The 21364-nt window shown below is 35.4% G+C and overlaps 3 protein-coding genes across 3 annotated transcripts; 1 reads left to right on the forward strand and 2 right to left on the reverse strand.

Annotated features, from left to right (window-relative positions):
- Positions 1–2: 2 nt before the first annotated feature.
- Positions 3–13178, forward strand: LOC105342019 (general transcription factor IIH subunit 1). Its single transcript, XM_011448801.4, has 13 exons — positions 3–141; positions 454–625; positions 942–1143; positions 1678–1768; positions 2710–2772; positions 3236–3329; positions 3639–3788; positions 3978–4057; positions 4158–4631; positions 4783–4873; positions 5285–5400; positions 10582–10674; positions 12866–13178. Exons 2-13 carry the CDS (start codon positions 472–474, stop codon positions 12950–12952), a joined length of 1695 nt encoding a protein of 564 aa, XP_011447103.3. The 5' UTR covers positions 3–141; positions 454–471; the 3' UTR covers positions 12953–13178.
- A 95-nt stretch (positions 13179–13273) lies between these two features.
- On the reverse strand, positions 13274–18743 carry LOC105342018 (MOXD1 homolog 1). Its single transcript, XM_011448800.4, has 8 exons — positions 18442–18743; positions 17535–17664; positions 15459–15563; positions 15193–15363; positions 14926–15104; positions 14585–14825; positions 14404–14500; positions 13274–14116 (listed from the first exon to the last, which is right to left on the reverse strand). The coding sequence occupies exons 1-8, from the start codon at positions 18640–18642 to the stop codon at positions 13588–13590; spliced, it is 1653 nt and encodes a 550-aa protein (XP_011447102.3). The 5' UTR covers positions 18643–18743; the 3' UTR covers positions 13274–13587.
- A 1144-nt stretch (positions 18744–19887) lies between these two features.
- LOC136275275 (uncharacterized) lies at positions 19888–21345 on the reverse strand. Its single transcript, XM_066083826.1, has one exon. The coding sequence runs from the start codon at positions 21233–21235 to the stop codon at positions 20054–20056; it is 1182 nt and encodes a 393-aa protein (XP_065939898.1). The 5' UTR covers positions 21236–21345; the 3' UTR covers positions 19888–20053.
- Positions 21346–21364: the final 19 nt, after the last annotated feature.

A 21364-nucleotide genomic window follows, 5' to 3' on the forward strand; every position in this document is an offset into this window, starting at 1 on the left:
AAACTGAATATTACGGGAAAAATTGTAAAAGCACACAAAAGGCGGTTTGACAACATTGTTCTAATATAGAACCTCCAATACCACCAATATGACGAAATCTCAGATACATAAAATCTCCATTTGATTTAAAATTCATTACAGGTAGGCCTAATAGAGATTAAATAACAGACGCAAAACCGTTCGAATTGTCTGTGTTGCACAATACTGACCATGTGATAGACAGTAACAGGCCAGTCCAGTATCGAGAATTGTTCAATACATTGTAGGGTTAATTTTTTTCTGAAGACTATTATATTCACAACATCTGAATTTTCCCAGTTTTAAACATATACTTTCATAAAATTGTCAACACTTAACTTATACAGTTGTAAGTATCAGAGACATAAAGAACATTTTGTTATTGTTATTTTTTGTCTGTAAATACACAACTATACACAGTTTTAAACTATATAGGTTTCATATACCCAAAAAATGGCAGCTCGGTCGGAGGAGGTACTACTGATTGTGAACCATGTGCGGAACAAGAAGACTGACGGCACGCTGTACATGATGGGGGAGAGGATGGGCTGGATGCAGGGCAGCAAGAGCACCTTCTCCATCAGCTATATGTATGCTGATATCAAAGGTTAGGAGATAGTTGAAACAGTGTATGTTTCTGGCATTGAACTTTAAGCAGTTGAAGCATTAACGATGTTTCTCAGTCACAAAAACCTTCCTCTTCATTTTTTAACAACAGAAAAGACTGGTGGTTTTGATAAGTTATATTTATTTGAGATATTTTATATTTGTGAACTGCCAAAAGTTGATCAAATATTACCAGACCAAAAAATTTGAAAAATGGAATGGATTAGAATTGAATAAATCGTATTAAGGTTCAATGTATTGAGAACAGAAAATGGCCATAAATTGTGTCAGAAACACACTTGCCCTCTTTTTTTCAGCACAGAAAATTTCACCTGACTCAAAAGAAAAAGTTCAGCTTCAGTTAGTATTGCATGATGGAGGAGCAAACACATTTCATTTCATCAATCCCAAGGGACGGTCAGCGGCCATTGCTGACAGAGACGGGGTGAAGGATCTACTACAACAACTGATTCCAAAGTTCCGACGGAAACTCAGCAGTGAGCTGGAGGAGAAAAACAGGTGTGTTAAAAACAAATTCAGTGAGATGCACTGGTATATTTCTCAGACTCCAGTTTGTTGCGAATAGTTAATGGGAAGCAGAAATAAATATTTTGATATGTATAAAAGAGAAGAAAAACAGTTCTTTTATTGTGGGATCCAGGCATCTGAATAAATATTTTTTAATAATCTTTCGTTTTTGTCAGTAAGAATACGATATTTGATTAATGCATTGTTTGCATTTTAAACTACATGTATATTCATGAAATCTCTTTGTTGGGTCTGGGCTTTTCATCTATTGTAACTATGGAGTGAACCATTTTTTCTCTTAACCATTTGAAGATTTATACAAAAAAATGTGTGGCACCATCTGAACAGTATGAATCTACTCACTATGATTTGATAATAAATCCTTGAGTAAATAACATTTTAATCTTTGCTATAAAAAAGTGATATACAATCCTTAATAGTAGGCCTCCACCACTATGTACTAAATTGTGCATAACAGGTTTGAATATAATAACCAAGTAATAAAATTAAATTTTTTTAATGTAGGATGCTCCAGGAAAACCCAGAGTTGTTCCAGTTATACAAGGATCTTGTGGTGACAGGAGTTATCACTGCTGACGAGTTTTGGGCTTCAAGGGTAAATGGCAGCAGCCTGTTCTTCTCAAGTATTAACGAGGCCGGGTCTAATTTTTTCTGCCCTAGATTTTTGAATGAAATTTTTTACATGAATTTCTACGGATATAATTATTATTTTAATAGAAAAAAAAATTAAACATTTACCACACTGTTTGTTTAGGGGGTCATCTCAAAGTTTGTTAATTTTTAACATAGGACCCTATGGGATTTTGCTTGAAATGTATCAATTTTGCACATTTTTTACATTTTTTAAAAACTTCTGCTCTAGGGATTTCTTTTTCTGTTCTACATATTAAAGTTATTGCTAAAAGGCATCAAATGGTCAAATAAAAAAACCTTTTACCTCCTGGTTTGTTCCAGGGATCTTTTCAAAGTTGTTTTTTGTATACCCAATTTCCCAGTTTGTCAGATAATGGCTATTTTTTATTTGACAAAAGCGGAAATGGTGATCTTTATAGTATTATTAAAACATTCAGACATATTTAAGCAATAAATAAATATATAACATCACATATTAAGGGTCATTAATATAAAATACATGGTTTCTGTCTTGAAATATATGAATTAAGCTATATTTAGGCGGGTTAAGAAAACCTGAGAGGGCTGGGCTTGCTGAACCCTCTTCACGTTTTCGACCCGAGCCCAAATATAGCTTATACTTCGAGACATTTATGTTTATTCCACAATAAAAGTCAATTTTACGCATCAAACGAGCTATTTTCAACAAATTTCGCTGAATATCTGCAGTTGAAACTATCACGCCATGGGGTCAACAACGCAAAAAGATGACGTCACAATACAAATGAAACGCTGCGCGAAAGCGTGCGTACTCGTTCTGTATTCGGCCTCGTTAAACAATCACATAAGCTCAATTAAGCAGTGCTTCTAAAGTTTTGGCATATATCACAAGCCTGTTTGTAAGTTGTCTCATTATTGTTGTAGAAGAATCAGAGTACTGTCAAAACAGACAAGTCACAGAATGTGGGAGTGTCAGCCGCTTTCCTGGTATGAATTTAGATAAACTGGAACGGTATCTTTTCTCAGATTACTTGATTTCGAAAAAGCAAATACTGTGTATTCATTTTATTGTTTCGGTGCAAATTTAAGGTAAATTTAATGCATCTTTCGTAATTTTTAGTGATCAAGAAAATGACAGGTCATACGATTATTGCTATTGCAGAATTGTTTTTTCATTACATTTATTTGCAGGTCGATCAAGTACTGTGGTTTCATCAATATTCATTGAATACCAATTTTCGTAGATTTTGTTGTTAAGTTGATCCACGAAATTTAATGTCCATTGAAGTGTAATTTCTATTAACATTTTCTATTGATAGGGTCATTGGCCACGAATTTACGTATCCTTGAAGCTATGATTTTCACTTTATCCACGAAAATTGATACCCTTGAAAATTAATAAAACCACAGTAATACATGCAATTTATTTCATTTTCTTTTATGTATCCAGGCTGATATTAAACCTCAGACAGATGGCTGTAATGGACTGAAGTACAACCTTACTGCTGACGTGATTGAGTCGATATTCCGCACATATCCCATGGGTAAGCCTGCTGAGCTCCAACAATCAAATTGTCTCAGATTCTGTAAACCAACAATTATTGGCAATGATTTTATTTCTAGATGTGACAGCTAATGATTAGCTGGTTTGCAGTTATAATTTTTTGCAACAGAGCCTATCTAGGGTACATGTATGTTGATATTCAATAACAAATACTACACTGATTTAAAGACTGAATCGCAAATCTTGGCAAATATGAGATTATCAAAACCTTGTTTAATTTTTTCTTACATTTGCTAGCAACAGCATATTTCTTGGAATAGATGATCATTATATTGAAAAATTGTTGTAGTGAAAAAGATGCATGCTGAGCATGTTCCTCACAACATGACAGAGAGTGAGTTTTGGACCAGATTCTTCCAGTCCCATTATTTCCACAGAGATCGGACAGTGATGGGATCAAAGGATGTCTTCACAGAATGTGCCAAAGTTGATGAAAAAGGTCAGTCAGATTTCTCAGTTAAGAAATGATTTTCTATTCAATATAACAAAGCTGTACTTATAAAATATCTATAATATTTTTTGTTGCCCTGAAAATTTTAGTTTTTAGCAGACCAATTAGTATTTGTTAAGTTTTCAGATTTGGCGTGTGTTTCTTGGCTTCAGTTTATCATATGTTTTTTTCTTTTAGATATGAAAGAAGAAATATCTTGTAAAATGGTTGACCCATTTTTGGATCTCACAAAAATATCAGACTCTTCTCTCCATGAGGTATGAAAATATTAACAAATTTTAAGCAATTGCAATTATGTCTAAAAATGCCCATGTGTATAATAAACAGTAGGTAATGTATGACAATCTGAACTTTCAGGATTATCGAGGTCTGACGGAAGACACAAGGATTAGTAATAATGTGACAAATGGAACCATGATTCGGAGATTCAATCATCATTCTACTATGGTGCTGAAAGCTTGTACAAAAAACTCGCAAAATGCTCAGAGCTCAAGTGCAGCAGACAATTCTGTTCAGTCCAGTGATACTCAAAATGGAGAAGTGACACCCAAAGTGAATGGTGTAGTAAACGGAGAGCAGGGGCCGAGTACCAGCAAAGACTACTGGGAACCATTGGCCAAAAAACAGAAAATGCAGGAGAAGATTCACATGGATGATTTAGGAGACTTAAAGAGTAAAAAGAATGTGAATTTACGCCTACACAAGATGGAGGGTTATCTACATGGTCCCACTCCTCTCATGATGTCTCGCTACACAACCAGTGAGGACCTGGTTCAATCCTCGGAGTCAGTGATGCAGGACGTCTACCAGTGGTCACCTGACCTGTCAAATGTAGGTCAACCACGTTCTCTGTCAATGTTCTGTTTCTGTTGTGGACAGAAATCTAACTTTCATGTCTTAATTCGATCAGATGATATTTCATTGTACTAGTAGTTATTCAGTGTATTGTTAAACACAACTTTTGTGTTTATTTCTGATACAGGTGCTGTCTGGGTCACAAGCCATTGTTATCCTCAGTGAACTCTCACCAGGAGGGGCCCTAATGAAAGGAACAAGTCATCAAGAATTGAATCGTAAGTCTTTGTCTAATTATTTACTAATAGTAATCTTTAAATGCAATCGATGCAAAGGTTAGCTCTTGGATAAATTGACACTTTCAAATGCACTTTGCATTCTGGGCGCTTTTTGTGATGGGGTAGTTCTAGATCTCATGCATGCACCATGCTTTTAAAAACTATCGACAAATGCACATTAAATACCAAATTATGCTATATGATTAATATGAATGTCACTTCCCAACACTTGTTACAGAATTTACTGATAATATTTAAAAAGTAAACTTTAACTTTACCTTCATAGCTTTTCTATTAAGTATTGTATTTATAAATTGGAGAAGGAAATACACATGCAGATGTATTAATAACAGTAGTTGTTGGATGTCTTGATTCTTCTTCAGTTAAAAGTTGACCCATTTTTGTTGACAGAGATTGTTCCCCCTGATGTCCAGGAGGAGGTGAAGGCCAATTATAGCGCCCTGTTGGAACTGCTGCGCCACTTCTGGACCTGTTTCCCTGTGTCATCCAAATCCCTGGAAGAGAAGGTAATGGAGGGAGAATCTATTTAATATTAAAGGGGGGAGTAGATGTTGTAAATAGAGAAGGGTGACTTGTCATTTATAGTACATTGGCTGATTTGTACATATGCAAGGGTTGATCCAAAAGTAATGTCACACAATTCACCGCACTTTTCATGAGCGCTGTATTGCGTAAAATGATGTGTCAACGTATTTAAGCAAAATTTTAATTCGAAATAAAAACTTGATCATAGTTCATCAAAAAATTAAAAAGATATTAATAACATGATATATGTATGACATTGCTGCATCATGAATTTACATCTTTTTAGCTCAGCTGAGCCAAAGGCTCAAGTGAGCTTTTCTGATCACAATTTGTCCGTTGTCTGTCGTTGTCAGCGTTGTCGTCGTCGTCGTAAACTTTTCACATTTTCATCTTCTTCTCAAGAACCACTGGGCAGATTTCAACCAAATTTGGCACAAAGCACCACTAGGTGAAGTAGATTCTAGTTTGTTCAAATGATTGGCCACGCACTCTTTAAAGGGGAGATAATTGAGAATTATTGAAAATTTGTTGGTATTTTTGTCCCCCGCTGCAACGCGGAGCGGGGACATAGAAATGCCGGGCGTGTGTCCGTGCGTTCGTCCGTCACACTTTTTTGTAAGCGCTCTCATGCCTACAAATTTTGACGGATTTTCATTAAATTTAAACCAAATGTTTATACCACTATTACCTTGGTCAAGTTCGAAAATCAGCATTGGTCGATATTTTTTGTTGGAATTATGGGACTTTGACCACAATAATGACTCCGTTTTATCCAAAAATTGACCTTGTAAGCGCTCTCTTGCCTACAAATTTTGACGGATTTTCATTAAATTTATACCAAATGTTTATACCACTAATACTTTTGTCAAATTCGAAAATCAGCATTCGTCGATACTTTTTGTTGGAGTTATGGGACTTTGACCACAATAATGACTCCGTTTTATCCAAAAATTGACCTTGTAAGCGCTCTCATGCCTACAAATTTTGACGGATTTTCATTAAATTTATACCAAATGTTTATACCACTAATACCTTGGTCAAGTTCCTAAATCAGCCTTGGTCGATAGACTCGATACTAGTATACTGCTTGACCGGCGGGGGACCCAGGAATTCTATTCTTGTTCAAAAATCTTCTTCTCAAAAACTATTCGGCCTGAAAAGCTTAAACTTGTGTGGAGGCATCCTCAGGTAGTGTAGATTCAAGTTTGCTCAAATCATGGTCCCCGGGGGTAGGGTGGGGCCACAATTGGGGGATCAAGTTTTACATAGAAATATATAGAGAAAATATTTAAAAATCTTCTTCTCAAAAACTATCTGGCCAGAAAAGCTCAAATTTGAGTGGAAGCATCCTCAGATAGTGTAGATTCAAGTTTGTTCATATCATGGTAACCAGGGTAGGGTGGGGCCACAATGGGGGATCAAGTTTTACATAAGAATATATAGAGAAAATCTTTAAAAATCTTCTTCTCAAAAACTATCTGGCCAGGAAAGCTCAAATTTGAGTGGAAGCATCCTCAGATAGTGTAGATTCAAGTTTGTTCAACTCATGGTCCCCGGGGGTAAGGTGGGGCCACAATTAGGGGATAAATTTTTATACAGGAATATATAGAGAAAATCTTATAAAGAAATTCTTTTAAAAACTATTTGGCCAAGAAAGCTCAAATTTGCATGTAACCATCCTCAGATAATGTAGATTCAAGTTTGTTCATATCATGGTCCCTGGGAGTAGGGCGGGGCCACAATGGGGGATAAATTTTTATATATAGAGAATTAAATCTTTAAAAATCTTCTTCTCAAAACTATTACACCAGGAAAGCCCAAATTTGAGTGGAAGCATCCCCAGATCGTATAGATTCAAGTTTGTTTAAATAATAGTCCAGGGGTATGGTGAGGCCACAATGGGGGATGCATTTTTACATAGGAATATATAGAGAAAATCTTTAAAAATCTTCTTTTTAAAGACTATTTGGTCAGAAAAAGCTTAAACTTGTGTAAAGGCATCCTCAGGTAGTGTAAATTCAAGTTTGCAAAATCACAGTCCCTAGTGATAAGGCAGGGCCGTGATGGCGGTTTAAAGTTTTACATAGGAATATCTAGAGAAAATCTTTAAAAATATTCTAGGAAAGTTTTCGGTCCAAAACTCAGTACTTAGTGTGAAAGCAAAGGTTATGCAGATTTAAGTTTGATGAAACCATGATTTCTTAGAGAAAAGTGGGGCCACGAAATTGGGGGGGGGGGGGGTATATAGGAATAGAGAAAAATCTTCTTACAGGTACAACAACAAAAAGGGTTTGGTATTTACAAAAAAAAAAGAGATGGATAAAAATTGGCAGATTTTTAATATTTTTTTTAGCAAGATCTATTGTACTTAGTTGTCAAGATATTTTGATACTGTAATGCTAATTTGATCAGAATTAAGGCAATTGTTGCTCAGGTGAGCGATGTGGCCCCTGGGCCTCTTGTTTAAGGTTTTAATTTAAGAATAAATTTCAAGTTACACAAGTTGAGAAGCTCTCAACAACAAATGTCAATATTTTGAAATAGATATAACAAAGACGTTTCAAAAAATATTATAAAGGGAGCGTTACCGTCCATTTTAGATAATGTGCAGTTTCTTTTGTCTCTAGGTAAAGTACCGTTATTTAAAGGGTCGGACATGGAATTGTGATATGAAGCATTAATTGCTTTGATAGATAGAAATCACTCAAAAATGTTGAGGATTTCATTTATCCAGGCACGTAGCATCGGGGGGGGGGGGGGGGGGGGGGGGGCGCCAGGGGGGGCCCGGGCTCCCCTCCCCCCCCCCCATTTTTTTCTGGAGCAACTAATTTTTTAGAATTTACATATAAAAAATTGAATTATCATGGAGTTGCCCCCCCCCCCCCCCCCCCCCCCCACTTTTAGGGAGCATGTAAAAAATTAATATGAAAATAAGGAAATTAGGATTGACATTGAAGTTTACTGATTGCACATTAAATAATCCGATACACTACTTCATATGTCACTAAAATAGTTACTTGATTAAGACAAAAGGATAAAGAATATGTGAATAGGCCATCATGACCAATCTTTTTAAGAAAGTTAAATCCTTCTCTGTGCCATGAAGGTGAATAAGGCAGGTGCTTATTCCTGGTTTCTGTAGTGGATGAGAGTCATTGCTTAATTTCAGCTGGGTGGACTGAGACAATTTAGATAAAGTGCCTTGTCTAAGTGCACAACATCAAGTGACCATAGCAGGGTTTGAACCAGTGACCTTTCGGTTACTAGCCTAATGCCTGTGATCATTAGCCATGTGCTCCATTTGAGCCATGTGCTCCACTAATCGTTTTAGAAAGGACTAAATTATAAAGTCCAGAAATGATGTTGCTAAAGTGCAATCTAATTAAAATTAGATCTTGATCGCTAAACTTAGTGTAGGGATCCTAGTGAGCGGATCTAACATCTAATCTTAATTAGATTGGCTAAAGTGCGGCAACTATCCTTATTCCATTCTCTATGAAAGATATCTTCAGAAGTAGTAATCATAACTTACTAAAAAAAATTCATACTAAAATTTTCAAATACATGTGTTATCTAAATTGAAATAGGTGGCTATCTCAAAGCGAAAATTCTGTCACTTTACACTGATTATTCTATAATTCACTATTTCATTGGATCTGTGACATTACTTTTGGATCAACCCTCTTACATGTTTGTCATTATAGTTACAGTATTTGAGTGTCACTGGTGACATATTGACATTACTCTCATTTGTCTAGGTGTGTCATCCATCATTTGTAAACTTTTGAACAAAAGATTCTTGTCTAAATATTTTGTTTGAAACATTGGTAGGGTCACAGGAATATAGGTTTCAAATTTTATTATTTTATTACCGGTACTTTGTTTCATTATTTTTATTTTAATTACCAAAATTGTGAAAATTGGACGCTTGTGCCGGGAATTCTGTTGCTTGAGATGACCTTATACACATGTACATTTAGTTTTTCTTTTTAAGATTTTCTTTTTTCATATTAAATTTGTTTCAAAAGCATCTGTCACCGAGGGGAAAGGGCACTATAGGAAAAGGGGAATTAACTTGTATAGGCCCAACCCAAGAGACAGGGGGTCAGCCTAGTCAATAGGCTTAAATTGACCTCTAAGTCGAATATGCATAGAGCTATAACTCGAAGGCAGGTTTCACAATTTATTGATTAAGTGATTTTAATTAACTTATAAAATATCAACAATAATCAAATAGAATAAAGTCAAAAGAACAGGATAAAAATAAATATTTCTTAAAAAGCCAAATGAGTCAGAATGAATTTAACTCAATGTTGCTTAGTCTACTGACGGACTGGTGGACAGTCAACTAGATAGTCAGTGTGAAGACATAAGCAACATGAGATAGTGGCCGAAAGAGTCTGACTGAAATTTAGCTCGATGTTGCTTAGTCTTACTGACAGACTGATGGACAGTCAACTAGATAGTCAGTATGGAGACATAAGCAACATGAGGTAGCGGCCGAAATGAGTCAGATTGAAATTTAGCTCGATGTTGCTTAGTCTTACTGACAGACTGGTGGACAGTCAACTAGATAGTCAGTATAAAGACATAAGCAACATGAGGTAGCGGTCGAAAGTTTCTGACTGAATTGAATAAATTTCTAACTGTATTTATATTCTAAAAGATAATTAATGAAAGTGAGGCACAGTACTCATGATAATTACTCAGAACAATTACATTGACTAATTGGGGATAATTAGGAGAGTAGACTGACCCTCGCTAATTAATTGTCATCTGGCATGAGTTAACTCTAAAACACGTTACTCAAAATTACACACCATGACAGATTTAAAATTTTAAGAATGTTGGCCGCAGCCACAACTTAGAATTATTGAATAAATTCTGTGTAGTCCCCCATCCTGACCTTATCTGCCACATATATTTTATTGCTTTGCTATGACTTATTAAAAAAAGCATGGTGTGGCGTACCTGTGTCATATTCTCCCAATATACTTTAATGTGATCTTACAATTTTTAGATTTTAAAAATCTGCTGTTTAGATGTATTACCCTAAATCAAATGTATTTTCATCAATCTGTCATGACAAAAACCATGTAGAAAATGAAATTAGATATTGTCACCCCTTTGTCAGTACTTATATGTAATTTTATTCCTGTAAGGTTGTAAAAATGAAGTCAACATTAGAGAGATTTCAGATGGCCAAGCTAATTCCCCTCAAAGAACGACTTCAGGAGTACCACTACACTGTTAATGTAAGTAATCATAATATCAGTTTTAGTCCTGATAACGTCAGTGTACAATTGTATGTCATTTTAATACCAGTGTTAGTTGTTGTTAAATCAGTGTAAGTCATTTCAGTATAAGTGTGCAAATATAAGTCGTAATTCATTGCAAGTGTAAGTCAATGTAATACCAATGTAAGTCATTGCAAGTGTCATTGTTATATAAGTGCAAGTCATTATAATATCAGTGTAAGTCAATGTAATATCAGTGTAAGTCATTGCAAGTGTCATTGTTATATCAGTGCAAGTCATTATAATATCAGTGTAAGTTAATGTGATATCAGTGTAAGTCATTGCAAGTGTCATTGTTATATCAGATTAAGTCATAATAATATCAGTGTAAGTCAATGTAGTATCAGTGTAAGTCATTGCAAGTGTCATTGTTATATCAGCAAAAGTCATTTTAATATTGAAGTAGGTCATTGTAACACCTCAGATTTATAAGTCATTGCAATATCAGTGTAAGTCATTTCATTGTAATATCAATGCAAGTCATCATAATATCAGTGTAAGTCAATGTAATATTAATATCAGTGTAAGTCATTGCAAGTGTCATTATAATATCAGTGTAAGTCAATGTAGTATCAGTGTAAGAAATTGCAAGTGTCATTGTTATATCAGTGTAAGTCATTGTAATATTGATGTAGGTCATTGTAACACCTCAGATTAAGTCATTGTAATATCAGTGCAAGTCATCATAATATCAGTGTAAGTCAATGTGATATCAGTGTAAGCCATTGCAACGCAGGTAGGTTAAGGCAACTTTTAGTTTAATGACCGTCAAAATTATGATCTATTTGAAAACTGTTTATTTTTATGAAAACAGTGTGTTATATTAATACCAAGTGAACGTGTTCACCAAGATATTATTTTTCTACTTCGGAATCGACTCGATCTTTGAAGCTGCCGTGCCATGGTATCACGTGACAGTTATAAATAGATCAATTTTTTACCTTAACAAAAAATCAAAAAGTGTAACACTACCCCGAAGTTCATTTGTCTGTTTGTTACAATAATTCGATCGTCAATTAGTTCAGGTTTATTAGTATTACTGCTAGAATCCTATTGTTAATCGCATGAAATAAATATTGTAAATATTTATCGGAAACCCTCTCAACTTCTATAATTTCATTGAAAATATTACGGATATTTCATTTAAAACAACAATTCACAGGATTCTAGCAGTACTTTTCAAGTAGTTTAGGTCATACACCGTTGATATTTAACAAAGTCATCTTTCATAATATCCGGGGTAGTGTTACACTTTTGCCTTTTTCTGTACACACTGACAGAGGAAAGGCTGGTCAAGCCATATAAATGTCGATCTGCTTACCTTATAACACTCGCTGATTAAACAAAATATCCATGCCTGTATTATCCTGATTATATCCTAACTGACACTCATCTAAATCTTAGGTATCTGTATTAAATAAGTCTTATTTCGGCATTGTTTACACTGCATTCCGATGATTTGTCTCCCGACATGATCTTCTCTATTAAACATGCTTGTGACGTCATCAATGATAATTATACGTAATAGAGAAAAATCAAAGATATATTCAGTTAGAAGAGTTTTTAGTGATATTTTATGTCTGTAGTTTTTATAATTTAAACCAGAGATAAAGTTAAAATCGACATGTTTCTGAGTAAAATATGACATCATGCTGCTTATTGTGACGTCATATCGATCAGAGGAATTTGATCGCTGTTAGTTGCCTTATCATACCCGCGAAGTGTTATTGTAATATCAGTGTAAGTCATTGCAATTGTCATTGTTATATCAGTGTAAGTCATTGTAATATCGATGTAGGTCATTGTAACATCTCAGTGTAAGTCATTGCAATATCAGTATTAGTCATTGTATTATCAGTATAAATCATTGTAATATCAGTGAAAGTCATTGTAATATCAGTGTAAGTCATTGCAATATTAGTGTAAGTCAATGCAATATTAGTGTATGTGATTTTAAGTGCAAGTCATTTTAATATCAGTGTAAGTCATAATAATATCAGTGTAAACCATTGTAATATCAGGGTAAGTCATTGCAATAAGTGTTTATAAAATTACTAAAAATCAATTGGGATTGGAAGCAAAATCACAAATCTCAGGGTTCTGAATTTGTCGATTTAATTAATTAAATTATTTACAATTTCTTTTACAGCTGACAAGTCACATGGAGGAACTGCTGGCAGCAGCAAACAGGAAGTTTGACATGTGGCAGTCCAGGAAGTCCACTGTCAAAAGGTGATGGTCACACTAGGTTGTTGGTGCTATGTTATACAATGGGAGCAGGTCGCACTATGGGAGCATGTCATACTATGCCGTATGGGAGCATAATGTTAACTACAGAGGACAATCAGACCTGATTTCTGTGATTATGCTGTGGTCTTTGATGCTATGAATGAAGAGACTGTTAAATTTTAGTGTTTCTTTTGTGTCTTACTTTATTCAATGCAATAAACTAATTATCTTCATGTGTGAAACGATTTGTGGTTTAAAATTTAATGGAATGTTTATGCAAGTGTTGGAAGAACACAATCAGTATGAGTAAAAATTGAATGTTGATTATGACATCATTTATTTAATACCACAACATGTAAACATGCAGATCTCTTTATATACTAATAACGTATTGCTGACTGTGTAGTTTGTCACATTACCTTGTTGAGTCAAAATAAGGAACAGAAACATCTTTCTAGAGACTACAGCAGTTTATTTTATCATAAATGGTCGTTTTTATGAGACTCCTTTTGTTTGGAGATCAGTATGTATATATGTATACATGAAGAATTCCACTATGTTTGAATCCTACATAAATGAAAGTCAAGTAGTATCATTGCAAGGAATGGACCTTATTTAAACAATCGAACAGATGTTCATAATCTATCCTCCTCGTCCTCCTCGTCCTCCGCGTCCTCCACGTTGTGACCGTGCCTCCAACATGGCGGTCATATACTGCTCCTCGCAGACGACAAGGGCTTTAAAGAGGGTGATTAGTTTATCGTTCCGTAAAGACATGGCCATGAGTTTCCACAAGTCGTACATGTCGCCAGACAGGCAGGGCGTGGAGCGGGCGGCAATCGTCTTCTGCAGACATTCGTTAGAGCAGGTCGCTGTGTTGTCGCAGCCCGTCATGTCATACAGCGGGTCGTTGTGTAGGGCCAGCATGAACCCACGGTACGTACACCCAAACACGGAGTCCCCGATCTCCAGCGCACACAGAGGGATGTTCTTGAAGCTTTCACAGTGGTGGTCGTCCCAGTTCTCCCTTGGGTAGTAGATGAGGATGGTTTTACACAGTTCCTGTTTGGGCCCCATTCCCCACGTGATATCATCACGTACGCCCACTGTGTTATACTCACATGTCAGCTTCAACATGTCACCTGGGAGGACCGGTACGGGGGTAGTGTACCTGTTTTGTATAGAGAGCTAAAAGATACAGCATCTCTCTAATGAAATACAAGTACACAAATTTCTCATTTGGGATAAATGAGTATTTCGGAACAAAGTCGTGAAATTAAATAAAACTTTCTTATCCTTGAAAATTCACTGATACGGTACAAATTTCAATTCAAAATTTGACATCTTTTTCAATTTTCAGTGTTATCACGTTAGTAAAATATGATATATATAAATTCATATAAATCTATAATTTACAGTTCAATGCAGCTCTGTATTTAATAACACACTGACACTGACCAGAACACTCTTGGATTATACACGTCATATTTGGTGTCTTCTGTTATGGAGTTGTAGATCCTGTCGTTTCTTTCAACATCAACCCTTTGTTTAACCCCTGAAGATATAAAATACTGATTCTTTAATCAACCTTTACTTAATTGTAATGAGAAGTATGGTTGTGACGTATCTCGCTACATACCATAGTGTCCCATGATGTTGACTCCCGCCACAACCGTCACAGGTGACCTCATCTGAAACTGTGTGCACGAGCTGGGACAAGCAGACGACACCGAGTAGCTGGGGAGATTTCCGGGAATGCTGAAGTGTGTCTCCTCCAGGATAGCTACACCTGCGTTATACTTCTTCAGGTTCGGTGTCAGGTACAAAGACATTCCGGCGTTTGTTGTACCAGGCTCTTTCAGTGGGTTTAGGAACGTCCACTACAAAATTAAGTTTGTTTTGTTTTTAAAGAAACCACACTGATTTTCAATGCCATTCCTTGCAAGTCGGAAGAACTAATAACTTTATAATATGTATTACCTTCATCAGGACTTGTTTGTATCCCGTTTGGCCTATTAAAAGACCGACATCCCTTGGGAAACAGTTGCCCTGGTCCATTTCACCTTGGTCCATGATTGCTATCAAGTCCTGGCATGGTTTAGCGACAGAAGAGGAACATTCAAACACCGACTTCCTTGTTATCTCGCCAGAGTTTGGGTCTACAAACAAAATATGAGTTAAAACGCGGCAAAATGCATCCGTGAAAAGAATTCCACACAAAAAGATGAAAAAGATCTAACCACTTACTGCAACCATAAACCGCCACTTGCCCCAGAAGTTTATGCTGATAGTTGATTGGTTTAGATGCTATCACGTGATAGTCAGTTTTCACGGGTAAATCAAAAATTCGACATGCAAAGGTTGATTCCCTCAGAGGTATGGAATAGTTAACAAGGAACATGTCATACTTCTGCACACCTGTATTCAAAAATGAAAAAGTAAACATTTTCAAATCAGATTATTTATTTTCAAGGAATGGAAATTTAGAAAATAGTGAAGAGATGTAATGTAACCTGGTTCGTCTATTTGTTCGCAGTCTGTGGACACTTTGTCAGCACTGCAGTCCAGCGAGGCGTTCATTGCCTGACATGTAGGGCTATCCCAGGGCTCACAGACTCCTGTGTGAGACAAAAACATCTAAAATAGTATTGAGCTTATAGACATTGGTGGCTGAATCAATGTTATTGTAACAAACACACGGACCAACAACTTCTCTAAGATTTCCAGAAAAATAAAGCAAAAGCACAGTGGTGAGTTGCTGCCATATGTCAATACTAATAGTATATTTACATATGCTTTTTTATTTTGATATCATTGTCAAAAGTACTTTGTATAGGCTTTCAAGAGTGTTATTCTTTCGTGTGTCGTGGCTTTTTCATTTATGCATGTGCAAGGAATACGTTACAACATATACCTGTACCTACAGCCTGTACACACCTTTTGAAGGCTTTATTGTCTCACCTGTTGAGATGACTTTGCAAGAATAACAAATTCACTAATGGGCACTTTGTGTATCCTCGATCGTGTCTTGTTTACATTTAATCAAACGGTTCTTTGAATATTCATTAATGATAAATTGCATCACCAGTTCACCTAGCCAGCCATGTCATTTTTAACATGTACTTGTAGCACTATACGTGTGTTGTTTAGCTTATTGATTACTTAAAGTTTATGCACTTTAAGTTTGATATATATATATATATATATATATATATATATATATATATATATATATATATATATATATATATATATATATATGAAAATCATTACAAAGTAAAATTGTGTCGTAACACAGGACTGTATTATTAGATAGGAGGCACATATATATGTAAATATATGCCAGGCACTTGACACAGTGTCGTAATTGCAAATTACAATAAAACTTAATTACAGTGATTAAATTATTGATAAGTAATGTCTTGCTTTAAATATCTATACTATTATTACAATTAATATATTTGTTAGTCACTCTAACAACCAGTCATATAATTGCTAATCTATATTCGATAATTTCTGCATGCTTATATTTATGGCCGAGTGATGATTACATTTAATGTTTAAATCATGATTACAATTAGTGATAAAGTTATTATTTCATTTAGTCATAATATCATGATTACATTAAATTTTCAAGTCTTGATTAGTTTAGTGACTAAGTCAGGATTATATCTAACGTTTAAACTTTGATTTTATTTAATGTTTAAGTTTTGATTACCTTTAGTGATAAATTCATTATTACATTTTATGTTTAAGTCATAATTACAATTAGTGATAAAGTCATTAGACTCTTTTGTGATTAAGCAATGAATACATTTTGTGATATAATCATGAATAAATAATGTTAAACCACGGTTACATTTATGATTCCCATACCATGAATACATTAACGTTTAAATCATGGTCTTTTTTAATGGTCTAGTAATTATTACATTTAATGTTTAAGTAATGATATCGATTTTATTTAAGGAAGTCATTATAACACTAAATAATCAAATCATATTTACATTTACAATTAATGATCAAGTCATGATTACATATACAAGTAAAGGTTAAGTCATTATTATATTCAATGTTTAAACTGAACGCTATGATAACAATTTTGATAACATAGTATTACATTTAACGTGATGACATGATTATATTTAGTAGTTTTGTCGCAATCACAGTGAATATCGGGTTTGCATATCACGAACATTTTTCATCTCTGTGTTGATGCATGCTATGATTTATTGTTGGTTCAAAATTTTAAACAAGTGGCATGATAACTTTGTATGCATCCAGAACTTTAAAGCAGTCTCAATGCTGTTATAGCTCCACTCAATGTTTCTCGTTATTCAGACTTGACAAATTACCTCGCGATGTTTACCGACCCCTACGTCATGCATATAGTATACTAGTATACTTCATGGTAAAGCTTTCTTTGAATCATTGTACGAGCCATGCCGCGGATCAAGGGGTCATGATTTTTTTAATTCACATAGCAAAATTACTGAAGATATGCCTTGGACCCCCCCCCCCCCCGGAAACACATTTAACCATTTAACATTTTACAGTTGTGTTTAAAGTCTTGTATTAATTTAGTATACCTGGGTGGGAGAAAGCCGGAAGGCTGAGGTTTCTGTTGGAAGTGGACCATTCACAGTTAGGGTCCCCTAATTCCAGTCCATTGTATTTCCCGTCCCCATCAGAATCCAGGCGGCAGATGTCGCTCCATATCTATTGGGAGGTCAAATAGGTGTTAGATTTAGTACAGGTATCCAAATGAATTGGTAAGAATTTACCCTAGTAGTAATGGGTAAGGAATATTAAGTATATGTGCATGTATTTTACCTTTCTCATTGTTTTATCATTCCTATATCCGACCTATACAAAATCGTTATGCAAGTACCCCCTCTCCCCTTTCCAAAAGAAAGGTTCTAAAGAAAGCCCCAAAAGCCTCCACAAAAAAATATCTTTAGTTTAAACTCTCTCTCATGCCCGGACACTACACTGAAGTTAATTTTCAGGGTCAGGATGGGGGGGGGGGGGGGGGGGGGGTTGAGGGGCTAGTCTACTTCACAACAAAGCTCAGGTGATGTAAATGAGATTTCATATAAAATATCAAAATGTGAGTAAATGTATATAATAACGATATAATCTAAATGAATAATTCAGTCAAGAGACTCCATTTGTCTATAATTGAAAAATCCATGCACTTATGGTTTAATATTAATTCCCTTTACTTACTACCGTTTTATATATATTTACCTGTACATTAACTGTCAACGTTCGGGATGTACATGTAATAAAACATTCATGCTGGGAAACGAGTAATGACGTACACTGATTACCATTGACAATGACTGTAACAAGCTGGTCACTGACCACAAAACTCTAGCGAGGACGGAATAACCCAGGACTGTCTGACCACTCACAAGATTCAAACTCACTGCTGTCGCTCAGTGGAGGAATATTTCAATTAAACATGTAGTTATTAAGAATTATTTCACCTACCTTATTAGCTTTAATAAAATCATGTCCGAACTGGTTTCTTGGTCCTGACCCGTAAGGTCCTAAGTGGCCAACCCCGTTCCATATGAGGGAGGGGTTACAGGGGTTGGGCACTTTATCTCCGTTAGGGATCAGGTCGTTGTACGTGGGCCATCCTCGAGCGACCGGTATCAAGAAAAAACCTATCAAACCCAACACGTGCATTCTCGGCTCTTGTGTCAGAATTCGTCCTAGCTATAGCTTACTTCTTTTTCTGATGTTAATTCATGCAAAAGGACTAATCACTCAAAGTAATTAATTGGACTGCGCATGATGTACTTGTGAAAGTTTTATGCACAAAGTTGTGAAACGATAAATAAAACGTTAAATATAGGCTGAGACTCGTTTCGCGTTGAATGGAAAAAAAGTTTTTAGTCACTCAGTTTCGAAGCCACAGTACTCGTCCCTTCTTTATTCTAATACATTGCTAAAAATTGTTCTTTCCATCATAAACATTTATTCAGTGTATGTGAAATGAGAATGCTACAATTGTTAGCTGAACGATAAAGATGGTAATTTTTAGGAATAATAAACAATTTAGGCGTTGTCAACTTATAATGCAACTATATTTAAAGGCACAATCTGCCATTATTATAAATCATATAAAAATGCTAGATTCAGAACAGAGCCATGTCTTAATTAATTCATTTAAATCAGACTTTAAAACACCTAACTCTAATGTTGACTTTAAGATCATTAGTTTTAACAATATGAAAAAAAAATGAAATATGTCAGTATATTTAAAAAATAATAAATATTAACCCCAAAAAGTATCAAATGTAGAGTTGTTTGTGTTGCTAATTAGGATATGCAGTTCTGAAAATAGAGTATACCTTTCTTCGAAATCCTAATTCCTAGGCCTACAGGATCGACACTCAAACCGATAAAAAAATATAGTTATGCATTTTATTATGAAAACCATGTTTATCATAAATGACATTACTTCTCTAATAAAATATATATCGAATTCCTCATTGATACTGCTGTCAGTGCTTCTTACTGACAATGTGGGTTAATTTTCTGCAACTTCAATGTTTAAAAACTTTTATGAACGGATTTTATTATAAAACTTATTGATAATAAAAAGAAGTTCATTATTGAATTTTTTCTAGCTCTTTTCAATGACACACAAAATAAAGAAAGGTGAAAATGAAACCTTTTGACTTTTGAGCGTTAACCAGTGCATAAATATCATGAATGATGAACTGTCGCTACCAAAAATGGAAGAGATTCCCAATTTAAGTATATATACAACATATAACATATAATTTAAGATGTGCTAAAAACAAATTCACAAAATGGTCATCATACTTTGTGTACGCAATTAGTTAATTAGTTTATATACCCATTTAATGTTTTAAAGATTTTGAAGTTTGCAAGTGCACTTAAAGCAGTACAAAATTCAAAGAACTAAGTTCATAAGTATAATATCATTGCAAAAACTCAGCACAATCATGTGTACAGTTGATGTGTATACATCTAAAAGATATATGGTACATGAATATTGTGTACGTGTCATCAATAATATTACACTTCCTGGCGAATTGGTTTACACCTGTACACAAATTCAAAGTTATCATCCCATAATTTTTTCCAGAAATTTAACCCAAAAAGGTACGTTCCCTGCTTTCTTTTCTCCTCGAAGACGAATTTTGTCAAGCGAACCTTTAAATAATGGGCTTCGAACACAAGTTCCATCCGATTTATCCATACGATATCCTCGCCTGCAGCCACAAGAATACGAGCCGACTGTATTCCTACAGATCTTGTCTTCAGCACACTGCCCCACCTGATCATAACACTCGTCCTGGTCTATGCACAGAGAGAACCGGGAACTCCACACGTGTCCCGGCTTCTCTGAGGCACAGTCACACGAGAAGTTTAATCTGTTGCGGGTCATGTCCTCAAAATCCACGTTTTGTCCTTCGCTCCACGTACACGCCTTGTTTTTTAGTGTTTTACATGGGTTTAGTGGGTCCTCTGGAGCAGATATTTCGTCTCTCACGTTTCCCATTGAACTTTTGCCGTAACACGGATCCGGACAGAACCACAGGAAGGCACAGGTCCACAAAGAGACCCATTCCGACTGGTTCCCCCCGTACTGGGATCTAAAGTCGACCACGGTTCTATTAGCTGCTTCTACCGTCATTGACAAAGAATCAAGACATCCATCTGCCTTATCGTCTACAAATCGTAAGAGAGGACTTTTCAGTTCTGTAAACCAACACATGTAATACGCAGCGGTGGCGCGATAGCGAAATATATCAAGTTCGGATTCGAATGGCCAGAAATTGTGTCGCTTGGCAAGCTTCTCCTTTCCTTGAATTTTACTCACAGATTTTGAGTCACGAGCTTTCTTGAAAATTTCGTTGATACATGCCAGTTCACTCTCCTCACACGCAAGAGTCAAACTTGGCTCCATCTGTACGATTCGTGGATTAGGAAAATGTTTATGGAGCCCTCCTTTTCTTTGGATTTTACCTCTGATTTGTCGTGGATCCACTGCAAAGTATTTGTGAGCCGCCAGAAATGGTCCTACTATTTTTAGCTTCTGTCTCACTGGGCTCATAAGGATATCTTTAACTTTGGGATCGTCTCTTGAAATGGGATGAACCCAGCTAACTTTTGGCTTTTTGGTAGGTCCAAGTGCATTATTCGAAATGGTTTTGTTCGTTTCCGTTGTCTGGTTTACAACGAATTTCCACAATGAAATTGAGAAAACCAGGCACCATATAAAAGAGCTGCTTATCGTTCGCATGCTGTTTTATGACGTCACGAATATGACGTAAATCATAGTTTTGAGTGTGAGATTTCGTTGTTGAATAAGTTCGATCACAAAATACAAAATGAATGCGTACTATTTTGACAGTGATATTATGATTTTTGA

This window comes from Magallana gigas, chromosome 5, assembly GCF_963853765.1.
Source record: "Magallana gigas chromosome 5, xbMagGiga1.1, whole genome shotgun sequence".
NCBI classification, from domain to species: domain Eukaryota; kingdom Metazoa; phylum Mollusca; class Bivalvia; order Ostreida; family Ostreidae; genus Magallana; species Magallana gigas.

What these genes read in the sequence shown, in the direction of transcription:
- LOC105342018 (XM_011448800.4), bottom strand. Translation starts at nt 18,642, where the DNA reads ATGCACGTGTTGGGTTTGATAGGTTTTTTCTTGATACCGGTCGCTCGA. An exon ending in TCCGGCTTTCTCCCACCCAG is followed by an intron (nt 15,564 to 17,534) that starts GTATACTAAATT and finishes TGTCTCACACAG; the next exon opens with GAGTCTGTGAGCCCTGGGAT. An exon ending in CGAACAAATAGACGAACCAG is followed by an intron (nt 15,364 to 15,458) that starts GTTACATTACAT and finishes TTTTGAATACAG; the next exon opens with GTGTGCAGAAGTATGACATG.
- LOC105342019 (XM_011448801.4), top strand. Translation starts at nt 472, where the DNA reads ATGGCAGCTCGGTCGGAGGAGGTACTACTGATTGTGAACCATGTGCGG. An exon ending in TATGTATGCTGATATCAAAG is followed by an intron (nt 626 to 941) that starts GTTAGGAGATAG and finishes TCTTTTTTTCAG; the next exon opens with CACAGAAAATTTCACCTGAC. An exon ending in CCAAATCCCTGGAAGAGAAG is followed by an intron (nt 5,401 to 10,581) that starts GTAATGGAGGGA and finishes TATTCCTGTAAG; the next exon opens with GTTGTAAAAATGAAGTCAAC.
- LOC136275275 (XM_066083826.1), bottom strand. Translation starts at nt 21,235, where the DNA reads ATGCGAACGATAAGCAGCTCTTTTATATGGTGCCTGGTTTTCTCAATT.